Source organism: Limulus polyphemus, unplaced genomic scaffold (assembly GCF_000517525.1).
Source record: "Limulus polyphemus unplaced genomic scaffold, Limulus_polyphemus-2.1.2 Scaffold35, whole genome shotgun sequence".
NCBI classification, from domain to species: domain Eukaryota; kingdom Metazoa; phylum Arthropoda; class Merostomata; order Xiphosura; family Limulidae; genus Limulus; species Limulus polyphemus.
In genome coordinates this window covers 1,364,027-1,384,225 of record NW_013665645.1, presented here as the reverse complement: position 1 = coordinate 1,384,225, position 20,199 = coordinate 1,364,027, and the positions used below count along the sequence as shown (strand labels likewise).

The following is a 20,199-nucleotide window of genomic DNA, read 5'->3' as shown; positions in this document are numbered from 1 at the left end:
GTGTGTGAATCGTTGTGAATTATAGCGTGTGTTTATAAAAGTAGTTAAGTGCGTGAATCGTTAGTTGTGAATTATAGCGTGTGTTTAAGTTAAAGTGACTGTGGAAAATCTTTGTATTGCAAAGTTGTATCGAGAAAGAATAAACTAGTTTTATTTAAGAAAGGACTTGTATTGCTGAAGTTTCTCAGAAAGAATTTCTACGGGAAATTAACAAACGACTAGATACGCAACAGTATATATACAACTTATAAATGCATATTCCTGGACCACCATCTCAGAGTTTCTTATCGCGGTCTAATGTTTTTTAAAATTGTTTTAATGGAGTTTTATCACATAAGCAAGTAAATTTCATGTACATGTTTTGAAGTAACTTTTATGTTTCATGAGAATTGTACAGTAGAATTGTTTTATGATAATTAGAAATTACGCGGCTCTTCCATTGTATATAGGCCGAAATTCCCTTAACATAAATTCATTGCATCAACATGACATTTGTTATAGTCAAACGTACAGTTCACGTTTATTATATGATGTTATAACGGGCTTTCAACTAGATTTGTTGGGGGGGATGAGGAGGGGGGAGGAATGTTTGGTAGGTGTCTCATACACTGATAGTTAATTTGGTTATTAAACAAATTTAGCATTTTTGGAGATACACAAATAATTGAATCAAAGCAGTTTTATTGCTGAACAATTTAAACTTAAATTTCTAGATAATAAAACATCACACCTGTTTTGTTTTTGTGTTATATCGTAAAGGAGACTGCTCAGGCCATTAACCTTGTAGTTCATGTTTTACATATACCTGTACCGTTCAGGAAAACATGTTTGTGGAACTTGCTCCCACAAAAAAATAATGACAACTGTACAGTTGTTTGTACTTGGACACCGATCTCATATGGCAACTACATTAAAAAGAGAAAATAAAGAAATAATAACTACTCATTATTTGACAGCTAATTTATTGATAAATTCTTATTTTAGTTGTTTTTTTTTGTTGGTGGTGGTGACATTTTAATCAACCTGTCTGTACATACAACCTGATTGAACAAACTGTAGAAGTGCATATAAGCATGTTTTTTTTGTTGTTGTTTTTTCTCATATTAGGTAACTGTAATAAATTACAAACTATATTTTTTGTAAATTTTAGTGATATAAATTCTCTCATAAGCATTTAACCATTTTCTCACAAACATAATAATCATTTCGTTTTCTTTGTAAAGTCATATAACATCACCGATATATTAATTTATAACTACTAAACTAGTATAAGTCGGCTATTAATATTATGGAGTTAGTAGGAAAGTTAAAAAGTAGATAGAAACCAAAGAGTAGTGATAAATTTACAGTTGACCTATTGATTCTGGGATTCCTCAGGGGCCTGTTTTTAAAACTTATATTTCTCATTATTATCAATTTATATAACTTTGAACAGTAATGTTTTAAATTTGATGATGCTATTACTGTTGCTCTTGAAGGAATTGATTCTGTTAAAAATTGTTTTTTGTTTTACCAAAAGAACCTTCAGCTAATCTGAGTCAATGTATGGAAAAATTAGATTTAATACAGCAAAATTCACTTGTGAAACTGTAAATTAGAAAAATACTTATTTCTTTCCTAAAAAAAGTATTTGGGTGTGATTGTTATTAAAACCCTAAAGTCTTACTACTTAGCTGTGGTTATAAGAGAAAATAGGAGTTCTGAATCCTGTTTATCAAAATGTGGATTTTAAGAATAAAGAGGTTATTACAACCTTGAATAAGACTGGTGATTTTATTTGGTGGAAATAATTGAAGTTTTGGTCTTACTGTAGGAATGATATCAAAATGCTGGAAAGAGGTCAGAGATGTGCTACTACAATGATACCAGGAATAAAAAAAATAAAGCTGTGATGAAAGGCATAAAGTTTTGGGCTTGTTTTCTCTGGAGAATAGAAGAATTAGAGGTGATGTAATTTCATTAAAAATATTCAGAGGTTGGACAGTCTTCATATGATTGGTATGAATGTTAGGATGAAAATATTTTAAGCTCAGTATTAATGTTTTAGAGCGATCCAGGTGCAGGCTTGTTTTTCACAAAATTATTACAATTTTTCTTGAGTTATACCAACTTATGAAAGGATTTGCTCAATGATGCGGTTTATGTTTTTAGTTTGAATTCTTTGAAAATATAATGGATAAACTTTCTCATCTTGCTCTTAACTTCACTTAAGTTCTCATGTTTGTTACCCAACTAGGCTAACTGCTGCATTTTGTTAAACCTCTAGTATCATGATGTGTATGCATTAGAACCTTGTGATATAATGGTTTATAAGTGATATGCTTAGCATGTGATACACAAGACCTAGATTATATAGCATGCTACTCATGACTGCTAAAAGTTCTAGATATATTGTAGTGTGGTGGATGGCTCATTACTATAGTTCTTGTTTCCTGCCTGTGTAATGTGTATAAATATCAGTTGAGTGAAATGTGCTTATTTGCTAGTATTATCCAAAAATGTTGATTTTCCAATAATATATTGTGTTATTTTGTTATCCAGTAATCATACAATAAACATTTCTCTGTTCAAGTTGTAGTGGAGATCAGCACTTTAACTTTAAGTTTACAGGAGTATGGGGGGGATCTACAATTTCATAAAAAAGAAGGGTGGGTTTAAATTTTTACTTTTCTAAAAAGCAAATGGGCAAGGAGAGCCTTGAAGGACTAAATGTTCCCTTGTTATGTTAAAATATGATTATTAGTCTTAATTATTTCGATCACTACAATACTGTGTGTATCTGAGATATCTATGGCTGGCTCTTACAACCATTGTTTGTAGTTAACCTAATGTTCTGCAGTGTTTTGTAGTTCTTGAAATATTGTAATTACATGGTAGGCTTGATATTTTAAATAATGCCTTACTTTTTAGTTAGTTAGCTCTTTAACTCATTTGATAAGAATACTTTCTTGGTGTGTCAATGGCCTTGTGTTTGAAACTGACCCAAGTTAAAAAAGATAGATTACTACAGTACTAAATGAGCTAATCAAAGATGATGTTAACAACCATTTTTAGTAGTTAACCTGAACATCACATAATCATAACATCATTGAATTCGAACTGCAACTTTAAATAATTGTGCTTCATATCATGGAAGTTATCAGGAACTGTAGGAAATTAAGAAAGACAGATTTTATGAATACTATAAATGATGAAGAATGTTAGTGAAATTTGGGAAATTATATTATTCTAAAATTCTGCTGAAAGAAATTGTTTATTCCAGATTCTTGGTTTCTAACTGAAGTGTATTTGTAATTTGATGAATGTGGAATTAAGCTATATATATACATGAAACAATTACATAACTTACAAAAATACTTAATTTTAGTAAGAAAGTTTTAAAAGAAAAAAGAAAGTTAATAAAACTACCAGTGTGGCATAGTGAAACTGTAAGAGGTTGTTAGAGATGCTCTTAGAAATTAACAGTTTGAAATTGGGAGTTTTTCTGTCAGTAATTATACCGCTTTCAGAAAATTTCTTTTGCAGTTTATGTCCGAGAGAGAGATCAAAATCCATTAAAAGAAAAGCATCATGCCATGTTATACATCAGTTTGTTGGAGTACAGTACAATAGTTATTTCTAGAGTGAAATATAAGGATTACTTGCACAAAGTAATAACTGGATGTTCCATAAAAATTAGGTATTTACAAAGTTTTGGACATAAGGAACATTATGAAATCACAATTCAATGTAACTTTTTCTTCAACTAATATTTGTAAAAATATCACTCACACTGAATATCATTCACAACAAATCTGGAAGTCTTATATCTGTAGAAGACTTGACAGCCATTGTCCAACATGTAGTAGGGTCCATGATTCTGCCTGGACCTTCTATTTCAGTCCGTATCATGCATTTTCCTTCCCCTGTCTTTGATACTGATTGTAAGGAGGACGATTTTGAGTGGCTTTTTCCACCTCCAGGCTTTGCTTTGTGTATTTACATGGATTTTGAAGAACTCCAATCTTCTTTGAGATTTCAGAACCTCTTTACTTAGGTATGTACTATTCTTTTTCTGTCCCCATAACCTATGACACTTTTTGTTCCCTTTTATGTAACCTTTCCACTCGCAATTTCTTTCGTTTTCCCCCTCACCCGATATTTCCATTCATGCCAACTTCTTTTTCATGTAATTTCATACCTTGTCCCCCCTGTCTCACTGATTCCTATTTCCTTGCATATAGTCAACTTTCCCTTTTGTTTCTTTTATGTCTAGCACTTGGAGTATCTTTTGCTGGTTTGGCGGTCAGATTTTTTGTTGGCTATCTCCCTATTTAGCTCCCAATTTTCCTGATTTCATGCTTTCCTTACTACCATTCTTAGATATCTCTCTTCATCTAGTTTTGTGTGGGAGGTTCTATCTCTTTTGGGAAGTATAGCTTCTCTCCACTTGGCCATGGACATATACAGCCCCTACATTGGACATTGCATTACCAGTGGAACCTATCCTCATGGAGCTTCTTTCCTCTACCTTTCCTGGAGAATCTTGCTTGGTGGCTAAACTGCTCCAACACCACCTCTGACATTCTCTATTCTCTTGTCTCCTCCCAAGCCAGACCTTTAGCTATTTAAAGATGCTTCTCTCACTGGGTGAGGAGCATCCATAAATGACTCTCTTTCTTCAGGTTGATGAACCTCAGAGGAGCATTATTTTCATATGAACATCCTAGAACTGCTCACTGTCCTATGAGTACAGACCCATTTCCTTCCCCTCATAGTTGGATCATTTGGTTATGATCCACTTTGACAACTCGATGGTTGTGTCCCACATCAATTGACAAGGGGCACCCATTCCAGGACCCTCTGCTTCCAGACTTTGGACCTCCTTTATAGGGCCCATTCCAATTGGGTAAGCTTAATTGCCAGCCATGTTCTGAACATAGTAGCAGATTATCTTTCTTTACAGGACTGTGTCCTATCCATAGAATAGTTGCTTCACTTTCAAATTTTGTGTCGGATGCGTTCACAACTCGGTACTCCTCTAATAGATCCAGTTGCCTTTATCCTCAGTGCCAAACTTCTCCGTTTTTGTTTGCTGTTCCTCATCCATCAATCCTGACTTTAGAAACTCTCAGTTAGGACTGGTCTCATTCTTCCTCTAAGCCTATCCTCTTCTATGCCTTCTCCCCTGTTTTCGTGCTCTGGTTCAGGACACCCCATGCAGAAAACTATTGGTGGCTCCCTATTGGCAAGCTCAATCTTGGTTTCGACTACTATGTTTTCTTTCATCCAAGCCCCCTTTCACTTCCCACCATTCTGTCTTTTCTGGTACAACCACACACATGATGACGTGACATCCTTTCATCTTCACATGTGGGATTTGTCTGGTCCATTGCACAGTGATCCAGGCTTTCCAAACTTGTAGCCTTTTTTCTCTCACACTCCTATCGATATTTCACCTCTTCTATGTGCCAATGGAAATGGTAGACTTATTGTCATTGGTCTCTCCTTATTCATTTTCCACTTGGTCGACCTACATTACAATACCTCATCTCTTTCTTCACTTGGTTCTTTGACCATCACTTGTCTGTCTCTACTATTGTGGGGTATCGGGTGGCCCTATCCACCTGTTCTTACCATACTTTCTGTTCCTTCCTACTGTACAAACCTCCTCTTCCCACTCCCTTGTCTGAATGAGACTTGAATGCCATTCCTCATGCACTCATTCAAGATCCTTTTGAACCTCTTGCCACTTGCTCTCTATCTCATCTCTCTCTCTGTCAAAACATATTTCTTTCTCCTTCTTGCCTGTGGTCATTGTCGGTCTGACATCTGTGCCATAGACTCCTCCTGGATTCTTTTTCCACCACTCATACCTTATTCTCTACCCCCATAATTCCTTCCTACATAAGACTTTTGCTGCTTGGGAGGGTGGTCACACCTTTTCTCCCATTTCCTTTTCCTCTATTTACCATCTTTATGGATGTTCTGACCCAGACAGACTTCTTTGACCAGTCTGGGCTCTTCATTGTTATCTTTCTCATACTTTTTCCTTTCTGGGTTCCCATCACTGGCTTTTCAGTACATGGGACTCTACTAGAGACCTTTCTTTCTCCAACCTTACTGGATGGATTTGCCAACACATCTGAATGGTCTACTCCTCCTTGGGGGTGGATAGTTGTTGGTTTTTTTCACGTCTCCTCCAGCCAGATAAGACAATCTGACTCCTTCTCTGGCTGCTCATTTTCATCGACCACTAGAAGAAATTATCCATGCAGGGATGTAGAATATTCCACACATATTCATTGCCCACTATCTCAGTTATCTGGCTTCTTGTCTCCAGAGGGATTCCAACTTCCAACTATTGCCAAATTTCAATCCACCCTATGCCTTTGTTGGCTTTTTCATGTCTCTTCCAGCCAGATAAGACAATCTGACTCCTTCTCTGGTTGCTCATTTTCATCTACCACTAGAATAAATTGTCCAGGCAGGCATGTGGAATACTCTACACACATTCATTGCCCACTATCTCCATCATCTGGCTTCTTGTCTCCAGAGAGATTCCAACTTCCAACTATTGCCAAATTTCAGTCCACCCTATGCTAAAGTGTACTTTATTCCTTATTGCCGTTAATCCACTTTAGGATCCCACTAGTCAGCTAGTGTTGCTTCTCAGGATATACTTACGCAAAATCTGCACTGAGCCAGGATAAAAAAAATAGTACTCATACCATCTGCTCTGGCTGTGTAAGTGACCATGGTGAGATGAAGTGTTCTGCAAGGCTACTGGAGGTTTCTTTGTGGTAATTCTATGTTACATTTCAAGTCCAATCTAGACAGTACCCATTCCATGGACTATCGTAAAAAAGCCTGCACCAGAGTTATGCATCTACCCACTTCTTTAGCTAGCACTCACTGGGGCTTAAAAATATGATTTGGCAGTCATCATTTGCACCATCTCCATTAAAAGACCATTTCTGGACAATGAGACTGATGGTAGTTCAGGCACATTCTTGGGGTTTCCTCTTTTGTGAATTTTTCCTTTCTTTGTGAAAAGCATGGGAGACCATTGCTACTTACCAGCTACCAGCTTACCAACTGCTGGGGTGGTGGATCTAACCACTGGGGTAGAACAAGGAGTCCCTTTGTGTGAAAAGTGGGGCTGGGGTGTTTCCAGAGTGTAGTGTGATTCACCACACATAATTTTGATGTATCACAATCTTCAAGTGGATTGGATACATATCACTGTACCAGTTTTGTATATAGGTATCTTTCTACTAATCATGCTTCTTCATTTGGATTGAACCTGAGTTTCTGACAGCAGAGGAAATGAAACTAATCCATATCCAACTGTGATGTATCACTCTCACACACTACTCCAACAGCAGGCAAGGGGTCTGTAGAGACTGATGGTTGAGAAGAGGTTATTGAGTATCCATAATGACATATTTGAATACAGTACTCTCCTCTCGCAGCTAGCATGGGACCTGTAGTGACTGGCAGTTGAAATGTGCATGGATCCTTGTCACAAGTGTTCTTCTCCCACAACTGACTTTGCCCCATTGAGTCTGATGGTAGAGAAGATGAGCACACAAGGTATGGTCTAAACGAGCCCCAATCTGTATACAAATATTGGCTGTCCTATGGCTTGTGTATGAGTGCTCAGATAGTCCCATACCTCTTCTGCCCATCCTTGTGACAGATTTCAGGCTTTTAGCCTCTTCTATTCCTATAAATGGGCAAAGAGTATTCCCTGAATGAGAACCCTAACATTGGGTGTCACACAGAGGCTTCCTTTGGATGCTTTCAGGAGGAGGCTCACCTAGGTTAATATTTGCACTGGTCTCTCCACCATATCAATGTGGGATTATAGTTATCTGGGTATGGAGGTGAGTATTCATTTTGGAAGTTAACATTTTTCTTACCTGAAAATGTATTTCTGATGGTTACTCCCCTTCATACATGTTCCCACTCATCTTCCCTGCCTTTCTTTATTGCCTAGTTAGAGAATGAGGATTATTGTACATAAATGTAGATGGAGGATTTGTTCAAGAAGTGTGTTGTACTTCTATTGGTAGAGGATTTTTCTGCATGATACGCCATAATGTAATAGCACAAATTCACTTGAACACATGTTAATTTAAGTGGGAATTTTCACAAGGCTGGTGGCATGCAAATCTTTCAGGGCAGATATGCGTGACTTCAATAAGAAAACAGCTATCTGTGAGTATCTGTCAGAAATACATTTTCAGGTAAGGAAAATGTTAACATTATTATTAATAGAAGGTAGGCATATATAATTATAGGATTATAGATGTTAATAGATGCCCATTGTTAAAGGAAGAAGTAATAATATAATTTCTCACAAAATACATAAACATTACAAAACATATCCCAATACTGCCAATCCTCTTATTTTATAACACTATTCGCACAATTCACCAGGAAATAAGCCACCACAGTGATCCATAACAGCAAAAAAGAATGATTGCAACTAATCTTCTCTCTTTCTTCATTGTTTTTACTTTACAAATATTCGGAAGTTTGTAAGTTTTTATAATTTAGAATAATCCCTTACAAGTAGTTTCCGAAATGGTCTTACCTCCTCTCATCAAGAGCTATCTTGATCCTGGTCTGGCTTATAAACATTGCTAAAAGTTTATAATAAAAGTGCACCAGTCTTTTATATCCCTCAGTTTACACTATTTTTTTTTAACTTGGACTGATCATTCTCCACCAATCATATTGTGCCATCTATACTGGTACAGCTAGCTTCCTCTACTATTCCAGAACTAATATCACTTTCTTGATTGACATTCCAGTGTTCAGACATGTGTTTTCACTCGCTTTACATGTGACTACAGATATTGGATTGTTTTTAATCAAACATTTTTTATCAGTTTCTACTTTAAATTTCGACTTCCTGTGTGTGATTTCCATTGTTTCTACTTGTTTGTTTCAGAAATATTTCTATTTTTCAAATTTTATTTTGTTCATATTGACTTCAGTATTTAATATGGCAGTTGTCGAATTTCCCACCAAAAGTAGACAATGTTTCTGTACAGGTCCTCAAGTCTCAGGGTCGATGATGCCTGCTGGGGAAGTCCAAGCTGCAGTTCGTGGAGAGTTCTTGTCTTATGTTTAGTGGACAATTTCTTTCTTTCACGTTTTTGTTCTGAGGAAGGTTGTACCTACTGAGTGGAAAATTCTTTATATGTCATCTTCTACTTGTTACCATGCCTCCAGGCTCAGCATGGCCAGGTAGTTAGGGCACTCAACTTGCAATCTATGGGTCACAGGTTCGAATCCATGTCCCACCAAACATGCTCGCCCTTTCAGCCATGGGGGCATTATAAAGCGATGCTCAATCCCACTATTCGTTGGTAAAAAAGTAGCCCAAGAGTTGGCGGTGGTTGGTGATGACTAGCTGCCTTCCCTCTAATCTTACACTGCTAAATTAGGGATGGCTAGCACAGATAGCCCTCATGTAGCTTTGCGCAAAATTCAAACAAACAAACAATAAACCATGCCTCCTAGTAATTTCCTGGGTTAGGTATTGTTCTTTTTCTCAAGAGATCTGTGGTAAAGTTTTCAAATCGTCTTCCTCACTCCCAGTAGGTATTCTCATGTTTCACTGTTTATGTGAGCTTGCATGGTTAGGCCTATTTTCCCCACGCGATAATTTAGGTCTTTCACGTTTTCTCGGCTCAGTATTTCGTGAGTTAGATTTTTGTAAATCTATTACCATGTACATTAGTTTACTTTTGCGATTGGAGTTTGATTATTCATGGTTTTTTATTAATTTTCAGTATAAGTGCAGATTTTGCATGTTGGTTACTCTTTAGCCTAGGTAATTGTAACCTCTGCTACATTTGTGAGTGTTTTGGCTCATTATTTATACTTGCCTTACCTGTTTATGTTAGTTAATTTGTAAGTTCTTTTTGTTTTTGCTACTAGTCAAAAAAAAATAACAGGGTGCCTTTTCATGTTATTTGGGATAGGTCTTCCTTTCGTGTCCTATGTCTTATCGGTTCTTTGAGTGAACTTCTAAGTTCTATAAAAATCTACTTACAATGTAAGTAGGTATGTGACTCTTGTGAAAGTTCTTTACAAAAAGTAAACTAGTTGATGAAATACTTTTAAATTTGACTTGAACAGTCCTTAGATTATGTAGTTTTGGAAAATAAAATATTTAATTTTGATTTTTTGTGCTGTTTATAATAAAACATTCATTATTTAATGTAGTTATTTGCACTCAGACTCTGAATAGTTCACATGCAATGTGATTTTCATTTTCCTAAATGAATATCAAAGTTTTTTTTAGGTAAATATTTATATTTTGTTTTCCATTTTCTCTATTATATCATTAACTCTAGATATCATCATCAACGTACAGTGCAATGAAATGTTTGAAATTAAGAAACAGAAGTATGTACATACCTTTTAAATTTTCGTAGAATAGTTTGAAACTTATTTTTGTCATATGCCTAATTTCACGTCTTTATCTTTTCACTTCTAGTTTATTTTTAATTCAATTTTCAAATTATTTGTCTTTTATTCATTATCCAAACACCAACATGTCCCACGTAGTGCTCTGTTGTTATTATAGAGGGAGTCTCATGCACAAATTCCAAACATGTTCGCACATGTAAATGACGCAATATTGCTTAGACATTTTGGTAAGCCAAACTACAACAAGATAAACGTATAAATATGATAAACATTTCATATATGCATTTTAAAACACAATTAATTAAGATATAAATATAAAATCTAAATGCAATCTAATTGTTTAGCAAACTAATAAATATAAAGTTAGAAACACTTGCCAAACATTACATACCGCTCAAGGGAACAATGAACTAAGCTTATTTTCTATTTCATACTACAGATCCATACACAGATAGAGGTTTCTTCAGGCTATAACTGAATAGTGCAAAATCTGCTCTTTCTATCGGTTATAAACATGCCATTCAACTTCAAAGTGTCGTTTTACAACACAGCTTTGACTTTGCAAGTGGGTGTGGCTGATCTTAAACTTAGAAATATTATAATGCTGTTTCACACTGGGAGAAATTCTTGGAAGTTTTCTCCCAGCTAATGAGAGACAGCTGGAACTGTACTTTAACCAGCTATGCCATCAGTTTATATTAGCAACTCATAGTTTCTTGTGTAAGACCTCTTAAACTTGAGAATATTAACCACAGTGGCTCACCTGCTACCAAAAACTATGGTTTTAATTGCCGTTTCATATTTTTTTAAATAAAGGAATAGAATTTAGATAATATAAAACCTTAAATTATAATGTACTTGATAATTTTAATAATTTATTAAAATACGTTTACAGAAAAGTGCTTCAATTAAATTTTGAATTTAACTCTCATGACATGTGCAGAAAGGGGTTTAAAGGGTGAGCTGGTCAGAGGGTTAGGTGTCTTTATTTTCTAAGCTCCTTTAGTGGTTTTCTACATTAGGTGTTGCTTATTGTTTTCTGTATTAAGTCAAATTTCATAATTTTTGCATATTTGTTATTATTCTGTACTTGATAGACTCTACCAATTTCCAGGTTTTGTTAGTTTATTAGTAATGTATACTTTCTCTTAGTATGTCTACTTTATGTCTTTTTGGCTACACTTCACGACCATTACATGGGTTCTGTTGGAAGGTTTCTGCCTTCAGTTCTGCTTCCCCCTATCCATTTACCTTACCTCCTCCTCAGAATCAAACCTCTCCTGGTCATCTTGCCTTGTCCTACTTCTTTCTTTGGGGGTTTCCCCCAGGGTTCTGGTTGACCAAATCACCAAGATGGATACTTCTCTTCATATTCCTACTGCTCTAGTGTCTTGTCATTTTCTTTGGTTCATTCACAAGGGTCGTGCCTTTCAGTTCTGGGTGCAGCCATTCTGTCCTTTTTTTGGGGGCTCTATGTGTTTTGTCAAGCGGTACACGTTTTTGCCAACAATGTTCACTTTTCATAGATGACTGGCTCCTACTGTTCTTCCCCACATGACAAGTCAGTCTATTGTGCCTGCTTACTTCTTCAGAAAGCAAATTGGGTGGGATTTTTCTGTTCAAGTTGGACATGTCCATTCCTACCCCCACTCAATATCTTATTCAGTTGGGAGTTCTTCTTCAATTTCCATCCTCATTGAATCCAGCCTTCTCCAGCTCGGGGATGTGGAGTGGGCAGTCTTGATAACCATACCTTTTCTTTTTCTCATTGCATGAAGGGTTTTTCTCTCTTTTGGAGATGTAGGCTTCCTTGAAAGCTCTCATTCCCTTGAGTCGAGCTCACATATGTTCCCTTGTGGACACTTCTCAACCAATGGACCTTCTCCTACAATCCCTTGGACCATCCCATTACCATTTTCTCTGTGTTCAGGACCAACCTTGCTTAGTGGCTTGACAGAGTACTGACCATGGTGTGGGTACCCATTCCTCCACCTTGTCCAGAGTCTCACCTATTTCCCGATGCTACCTTGATGAGTTGGAGTTTTCTTCTATTCCCAAGAGATTTCCTGTCAGTGGTCCATCAAGGTGGCTATTCTCCATTTTTGACATCCCAGAGGTTTTGGCAGCTTGTCGGGTTATGTATCGTCTCCTCCCACTCCTTTGGGGGTGGGTGTCTGGCTATGGTTCATTCCATCTATTCCACTGTTGTCAGCTATATCACCTGGCATCACACTTCCATTCAGGGTCTTTTCCCTTATCCATACCACTCCTTGTCGTGCTCTGGTTGTTGCTCCATATTGGCCAGGTCAGGTGGATTCCCTCTGCTCTGGTCCTTACTGGAGCAGCAGCCCTGCCCTTACCTCTGTCCTGGTTGCTTCTCAGACTACTGCAATTGGATGTCACTGATCTCAAAGTCACCAACCTTCTTCTTCTCGCATAGCTTTCGTCCAGTCCCATGCTTTGGATCAGGGTCTTTCCCCTTGTGTATCATCTTTCATTTTCCAATTCACTTTTCTCCTTGTCTGTTCACCAGAGATGGTGGTCTACCTTTAGACTTTGGCTTCTGTCCATTAAGTCCTTTTGTTCTTCATCTGACCCAGATCTTCACCTGGTTGTTTGACCAGGGCTTGTCTGTGTCAACAGATGCTCATTTTAGGGCTGCCCTTTTGAACACCTTCCATTTCTCCCATTTTCAGAAAGCCTCCTTCCCTGTTATTTCCCTCCTTTTCTGTTCCTTTCATCTGTTCCATTTGCCAAGTGCCTTTGTTCTTCTGGATTTGGATCTCAGTGTTGTTCTTCATGCCCTGTCCAGTTCATCCTTGGAAGCCATTGTAATGTGTTCCTTGTACCATCCCATCCTTTCCTTCAGCCATTATCATTCCGATGTTTATGCCATTAATATTTCCCTCTTACTTTCCATTCCTCCTTTTTTTCTCCTATTTCTTTACCTACCATTTCCAACTTGTACTCCCCTTTGGATCCAAATTTACTTATTTGTCCAGTTTGTACCCTAATATGTTATGTGGCTCATCCTGCCTCCTTTTATGGTTCTCGTTCCTGTCTGTTTATTCATGGTATCCCTCTGTTTCCTGTGATCTTTCGCCTGTTACCCTCCATGGTTAATTTCGTCAATTCTTATGATTTGCATATTCTGACTGGTCTGTGGTAGATCACTGTCTGTTCACTGTTTCTTTGCACCAAATTCGTCATCTGACCGTGTCTTTGGCAACTCAAATCCAATGACCTTTGGAGGAGATCGTTCAAGCCATTATGTGGTCACCTTCTAATATGTTCATCACACATTCTCTGCATAACCTGGCTGTGACTTCCTCGGGCAGGTATCGTCGTTCTCCTGGGGTGTTTCTGTAAGACCACTAGCAGCTTGCCTGGTGGTATGTGTATAATTTTGTTTTTATCAAATGCTATTTTTTTGTATATGTTAAGAACATTCACTGATAGACTTCATGAGTAAAACAGATAGGGATTTTTATCTATCCCCACTGAACTGTGATTCTTATAATCAGGGTTTTCTGCTTTTCAAAATAGGGTAATGCCTACACCCATTGCACTGTTGTTCCTCCAGACTCCCCACCATGAATCTCCCCCCTCTCTCTCTCTTATAGTGGAGCACAGGAGTCTTTACTACTTCCAGTTCCCAGTCATTGGAGTGGTGGACTGAGTGTAGTTTGTACGACCAACACAAATCAAAATTTATAAATCATGAGTACCCACTCAGTGAGAAGAGGGCTATCATTGTTATAATCATTGTAGTACCAAACAATGACGAGGAGCTTCTTCTCCTGCCAAGATGGACTTCACTTGACCATATCTTAAGTATCCAAGGTGCTTTCCCCTGGTTTTGCAAGGGCACACTGCACTTGTTGATTCTATATCTCATGCAATGTGCTTCCACTGGATGTTTCTGCCCAGTTGGAGTGTGCTTGGCATGATCTGTCATATTCCAAGTTGCTTTCCCTAGATATTTTTTGCCCAGGTGGACAGCTCTTGTTGATCTCATAGTCTTCTGCAAGGTGCTTCCACTGGATGTTTTCTGCTCGGATGGAACGTGCTTAACATAATCTGTCATATCCCAAGATGCTTCCTCAGGATGTTTTCTGCCCAAGTGGACAACACTTGGTCTTCAGCCCTAGCCACTTAGTCATTTCATCTTTCTCAGGCACCTTATTATGGCTCACTATCAATACGTTTGTTACTATATCTTGCTACTCTTGTGGACAGAATATCACCTATATATTAACAATGAAAGGGTTCAGACAACCCACATTATCACTCTTTTATCTGTAGATGATTTTTCACCTCATATCACGTTTTCAAGATGCTTCTCCTGGATGTTGTTGCCCCAGGAGGACTGCACTTGTTGATCATACAGTTTCTTCTACTAGGCACTTCCACTGCATATTTTCTGCCAGGATGGACCACACCTGTTTTACTCTTATGTTAACCAAGGCATTGCCCTTGGCACATATATACCCCTCAGGTGTTCTTTCCCTTCATGATTTTATATACCGAAGCTTCCAAGGTGGTTGCTTTCTGCTTCCTTGGTGACTTGTGCACCCTCCACCTATAATTGTGGGATTCTCTGGGTAAGTGGAGGTAAGACCATTTCAGAAGTTAACATTTTCTTTCACTGAAAATGTATTTCTGATAGGTACTTAGCTCCTCTCACCCACTTCCCACCCTTCCTCCCCACTGATGTAATGGTGTATCTGATGTGTAACTGCCAATTCTCAAAAGTGAAGTTTGTTCTAGAACAGTAGAAGTAGCTAGCTGTGCCAGTATAGATGCTGCAACATGAATGGTGGAGATTGATCACATGATCAGTACATTAAAAGAAATGGCATAAATTGAGAGGTATAAAAGACTGCTGCACTTTTAGTAGGTAAGTACCTTTCAGAAATACATTTTCAGTGTAAGAAAATGTTCAATTTTGGCATTAACTTTGCAATAACAACAACAAAATTTGTGTTTGAAAATAAAGCTTGAAGGCCTGTTTTTCATTAACTATGTTCAGTCTGTGTGAATTAAATTTAGCATGCAGTCTAACATTTAAAAAACTTTCCTAAATACAGTAAATTTATCTATGCAATATAAATATTGAATAATATTTCAAAAATTATGTTTCCAAATAAGCTTGTAATGAGAAACTTTGTTAGATAGTGTTCAAACATAGTAACTACTATCTCCTTAGCAGAGATTTTGAAGAAAAACATTGTTAAAGTAATAATTAGATAGAGATTGGATGCTACTGTTAATATGTTTTATGAAGAAAGATACTGTAAAGAAAATTGTTTATCTTAAAACTAAGTTAGTATCTATTTAGATAGCTATTATAGTTGTAATTTCTTAGAATTAGGGCTTTTGTAATAAAATATAATATACAGTATTGAGTACATTATATTAACACAATTTTGATTATGTAAATCAGCAAATCACATGACAATGACAGCAGTATAGAATTATGGTGGAATGGAATGTATCAGTACTGCAACTTAATATTGTATGGTGTTTCTTCAAAAATTGATCACTTTTGGGAAAAGCATGTAACAGCAGTTTCTGATTTAAAATATTCATATGCATGGATCATAAAATTGTTTTCAAGTTGAGGAATTTGAATTTTAAAGATGAAGATGTCATTGGTTAAACAAATATGCAGAGACCTGCAACAAGTCATACATCAGATGTGGTAAGCAAAGTGCTATATTTCGTAATGGTTGAGAATTCACAAGCACCCAGGTCAGTGGTAAAAGCTGTTTATATGCCCCACACAACAGCATAGAACATAATCACGGACCTCCATCTGGAAATGAGGCCAACCGAATACAAGTTAACCAAGATGAGGCTTCCAGTCATACCTCCAATTCAACTGTCACATACTTCAAGCAGCTGAAGCATATGAAGACAAGTCAAGTTGCGAGATGAAGCACTTGAATGATTGAACTGTTGAAACAGGTACTGGGAAGCTGTTGTTTTTTACATCTACAACTGAGGAAAGCCTGCAGGGAGGGGTGGTGTGCTAAGGGCATCACAGTCTCATGATGGAGGCATTTGCAATGAAAATTATACTCCAGGGCTATAGTCAAGATACATTGTCATTAGGTAGAGTATAAGCAAATGTAATGATGTGGTTAGGCTCTCGAAATGGTTTTAATATAATGTACTCAACCCTCTGAGTGTGTGTGTTTATATATATATATATATATATATTAATTTTATACATATAATCTTGGTTATTAATCTGATTTCTTATTATAAACTTTTATATGGCAGGGCTTAAAACAATACAAATGAACTGACAAAAAAAAACATACTGTTGGATGTTGATGAGCAGAAGATCATCCTAAGAAAATGAGTTCAGTACACCCAAAACTCTGCCAATTTTTGTTATTGACTTGTTGGTACATCACTATAAGTTCTGTTGAAAGAATTACTGAGGACCAGGATCCTCATTGTGAAGATTCAGACAAAGATGATCCATCCTGTATTATTGAAGATGTTAGTCATTTTCCTGGACATTGGCCTTCAAGTTACTGTAAAGTCAAGAATGTAGCATTCCATGTAGGAGAGAAATCTCTGAAAGTTAAAAAGTCAACCATCTTGCATCTTGACCAGTGCTTTGGAATTAAGGACATCTGGACTTTTGACTTGTTTAAGAACAAGTTTATGAACAAACTGGACTGTGATCAGGTTTTTGAAAGAGGATATTTTGTCACAATGTATTACTACCATGGTAGCAACTACTTTCATCTACACTATGACACAGTACTACCATTGTATGTAGCTCTTCATTGTGACAGCAATAACAAAGAGCTAGCTGATGAGGATATTGTGATTTTACCAGCTATAGAGTTAACACGAGGTCAGGTGAGATACTTTCTCAAGTCATCTTCTTTGAGCTCTAAATAAGATTGCTTTATTGGCTGAGTATAAAGTCACTTTAATGGCTTACTATGATAACAAAGCAGATAAGTGGTTTTCACATCCCCTTGGCTTGTGCAAGGATAAGGTCTTTACAGTACTTTTCATAACAAAGGAGCAGAGGAGGACTATCAGAATAAATCTGTCTTTAAATATTACAAATATTATGTGAAACTTTATTTGTTTTTTCTTGTAATAGTGGACAAAAACTAGAAGCTGTGTGAACTTGTATGTTATAGTAGGTGCATGGTTAAGTTACCTGGTTTATATTTTGGGTAAGTGTTAGTTTGGTGATTTAGATAATTAGAGATAATGAAAATTAGCTCTGAGAACCTAGATCCAAACTTTTTCTTAAGCAGAGTTTTTTTTTTGAAAAGTTTAGTGATGATGATGTGTGTGTGCTAAGTTGGAGTCCAGTAACTATGTGGTTAGGATAAAGAAACTGAACAGGACAACATTAAATATTACACAGAATAAAGATTTTTATAAATTTATTGAAGGCACCAAGTCATACTTAAAAAGCTTCTTCATATTTTGGTGTATCAGGAAGGAGACAGCAGTGAAATGTACTATTTCAATGTTTATATACTTTTCCTATCTAGTGCATGATGCAAAACTTTCATCTAACAATTAGCATAAGTGCTGTTGCTACCTGCTTATCTCTCTTTTAAAATACATCTCCAGAAATATATTTTTCCACCCCTGGACCAGAATCTCTATATAAAGTTAACTTTAAATTCTTAAATATTTCTAATTTGTTTGAATCAAGTTTATATTTATTATTGAAATACTATATCAATTTAACATTTTTTCCAATTAACACTATTTGAAAGAGGATTGTTCACCTCATTGTCAGCAATGTCGATCCATTACTTTACCATATTTCTTTAGCTGGTTTATGTTGAATAAGTTTAAATTTTCTATACGTTTGACCCATATATTTTAAACCACATTTATAAAAGATTTTTTAAGTACCACATTTATCTATTAAGAAGATTTTTTATCTTTAACACTAACGTAAAATGACTAAGTTTGACATAGAGTAAAATTCTTACACAACAGATAATATATGTAGAAAACATTTAAAGCTTTTCAGGTAAGGCCTGGTTCCACCAATAAAGTTTTGAGTCTTAATATTGTTGTAGTAAGTTTTCTTTAAATTTTGTACACAAGGCTAGTTCCAATTTGATTTTAATTTGTGGTTAAGTTTACTTAGCCCTATAATGAGATTTGATTTAGTAGTTTGGTTGTATTCCAAGAGTGGGGAAATATATTTAGCCAAGCCAAATATAATTAAGTTCACTATTATTTATAACTTTAATACCCTATAAGGATATTCATTTGTACTGTATTCTGGTAACTATGCATTTGTGTTATCAAGTGTAATATTGGTTTAAAAAATAAAAAATACAAGAAATAGGAACATGAGTGCTGTGGTAGAAAATGGCATAATACACTTGATAGAGTGGAGTATCGAGCATTTAAAACTCATTTATATACTTCCATAGGCTTTAAATCACAGAGTTGGTAATATACAGGAAAGCCATATAGCCTTTCTTAATAAACAAACATCATGTGTATTTAATCGCATAGTAGAATAGTGCATTATGCCTACAGTACTTCCACCCAACTTAAAATGATTAATTAGACATTTATACAAGCACAGAAGAAGAATGCTCAACAGGTCATGGATTAGGTTAAATCAAAAATATGTATTAAAAAATTATTATCTTTTAGAATCTAGAGTATACTTGACTTGCCTACCTGTTTTGGCCTCTTTCTTCTCATATGCCTTATGAACAAGATTTTTGACGTGTTAACTAAACTTATGCTTAATAACAATATTCATCTTGACTTAATTTAAGCAGAAACCCACATTGTTATACATAGAACTGACCATAAAAAATAAAGTGGAGTGTATGGGTCTTGTTGACTATAACATAAAGCAAAAATGGTATCATTATTTGTTTAAAAAATGTAGTTGTTTAACAGATAATGCTTACTTAATGAATTAAAGTGACTCTTCTAGAAAATTTGAAAGTTTAAGGAAAATGTACTTCTGTGAGAATCTTTAGTGGTATGTGGACTAGTGATTTGAATCTTGCACTAAAAATTCCAAATTCTTAGCTCCAAAATAAGTAGTCAAGCACAAAAGTTTTCCACCATGGCCATGTATTTGTAATATAATATTTAAACTCTATAAGATTTAAAATGAAGATTCTTGTATATGCATTGATATTTGGACCCTTATTGTGGAATATCACTGACCTCCTAATTGAGTTGATTTTCAGATTTACTTGAGAAATTAAGTATATATTACAAAATGATTATTGTGAAGTTATTAATACAAGAAATTTTGTACATTTTTTATTTTGTTAGAATATAGACTGGGAAACAAAAGCTTTCATGGATCCAAAAATGTACTGGATGGATGTATTGCAGGTAGAAAAAGTTTTCTTTTGCATTTTGAATGTTAAGCTGTACTTAGTACTAGTGTAACTAGCATTTTTTTCTGAAAACAGAGATTCCATCATGATGTACTGCACTTTCAACTGACATTCTGAAAAGAGGTAAGTCGTAAGATGTATGTGTTACGTCTCCGTTTGTTAATTAACTTTCCGTAACTTCGTTCCGACGAAACTTAAGCGACACAAGTTGTTTCTTAATAAAACTGGTTTATTATTTCCGAATACAACTTTACCAATACGCTCAACTTCAACAATCGCGCTAAACAAACGCTGTAACGTCTCTCGTGCTCTCTGAACTGCAGTTCAATTACTCACTATCTACACACACATTACATTCCCCTCTTTTATATACCAGCCTACCCTA

The 20,199-nt window shown here is 36.0% G+C and overlaps 2 protein-coding genes across 2 annotated transcripts in view; both read left to right on the top strand.

The window, feature by feature from the left end:
* LOC111086147 (glucoside xylosyltransferase 2-like) overlaps nucleotides 1–9,124 on the top strand; it is a 47,686-nt gene extending 38,562 nt beyond the window's left edge. Inside the window, exon 6 of the mRNA XM_022387834.1 lies at nucleotides 8,988–9,124. Coding sequence (XP_022243542.1) covers nucleotides 8,988–9,124 — 137 coding nt within the window. The remainder of the gene's footprint in view (nucleotides 1–8,987) is intronic.
* LOC111086145 (EGF domain-specific O-linked N-acetylglucosamine transferase-like) overlaps nucleotides 1–20,199 on the top strand; it is a 62,849-nt gene that overhangs the window by 4,093 nt on the left and 38,557 nt on the right. The window contains exons 2-4 of the mRNA XM_022387825.1: nucleotides 1,814–1,945; nucleotides 16,720–17,313; nucleotides 19,747–19,809. Of these exons, the coding sequence (XP_022243533.1) occupies nucleotides 16,798–17,313; nucleotides 19,747–19,809 (579 nt within the window). The 5' untranslated portion in view covers nucleotides 1,814–1,945; nucleotides 16,720–16,797. The remainder of the gene's footprint in view (nucleotides 1–1,813; nucleotides 1,946–16,719; nucleotides 17,314–19,746; nucleotides 19,810–20,199) is intronic.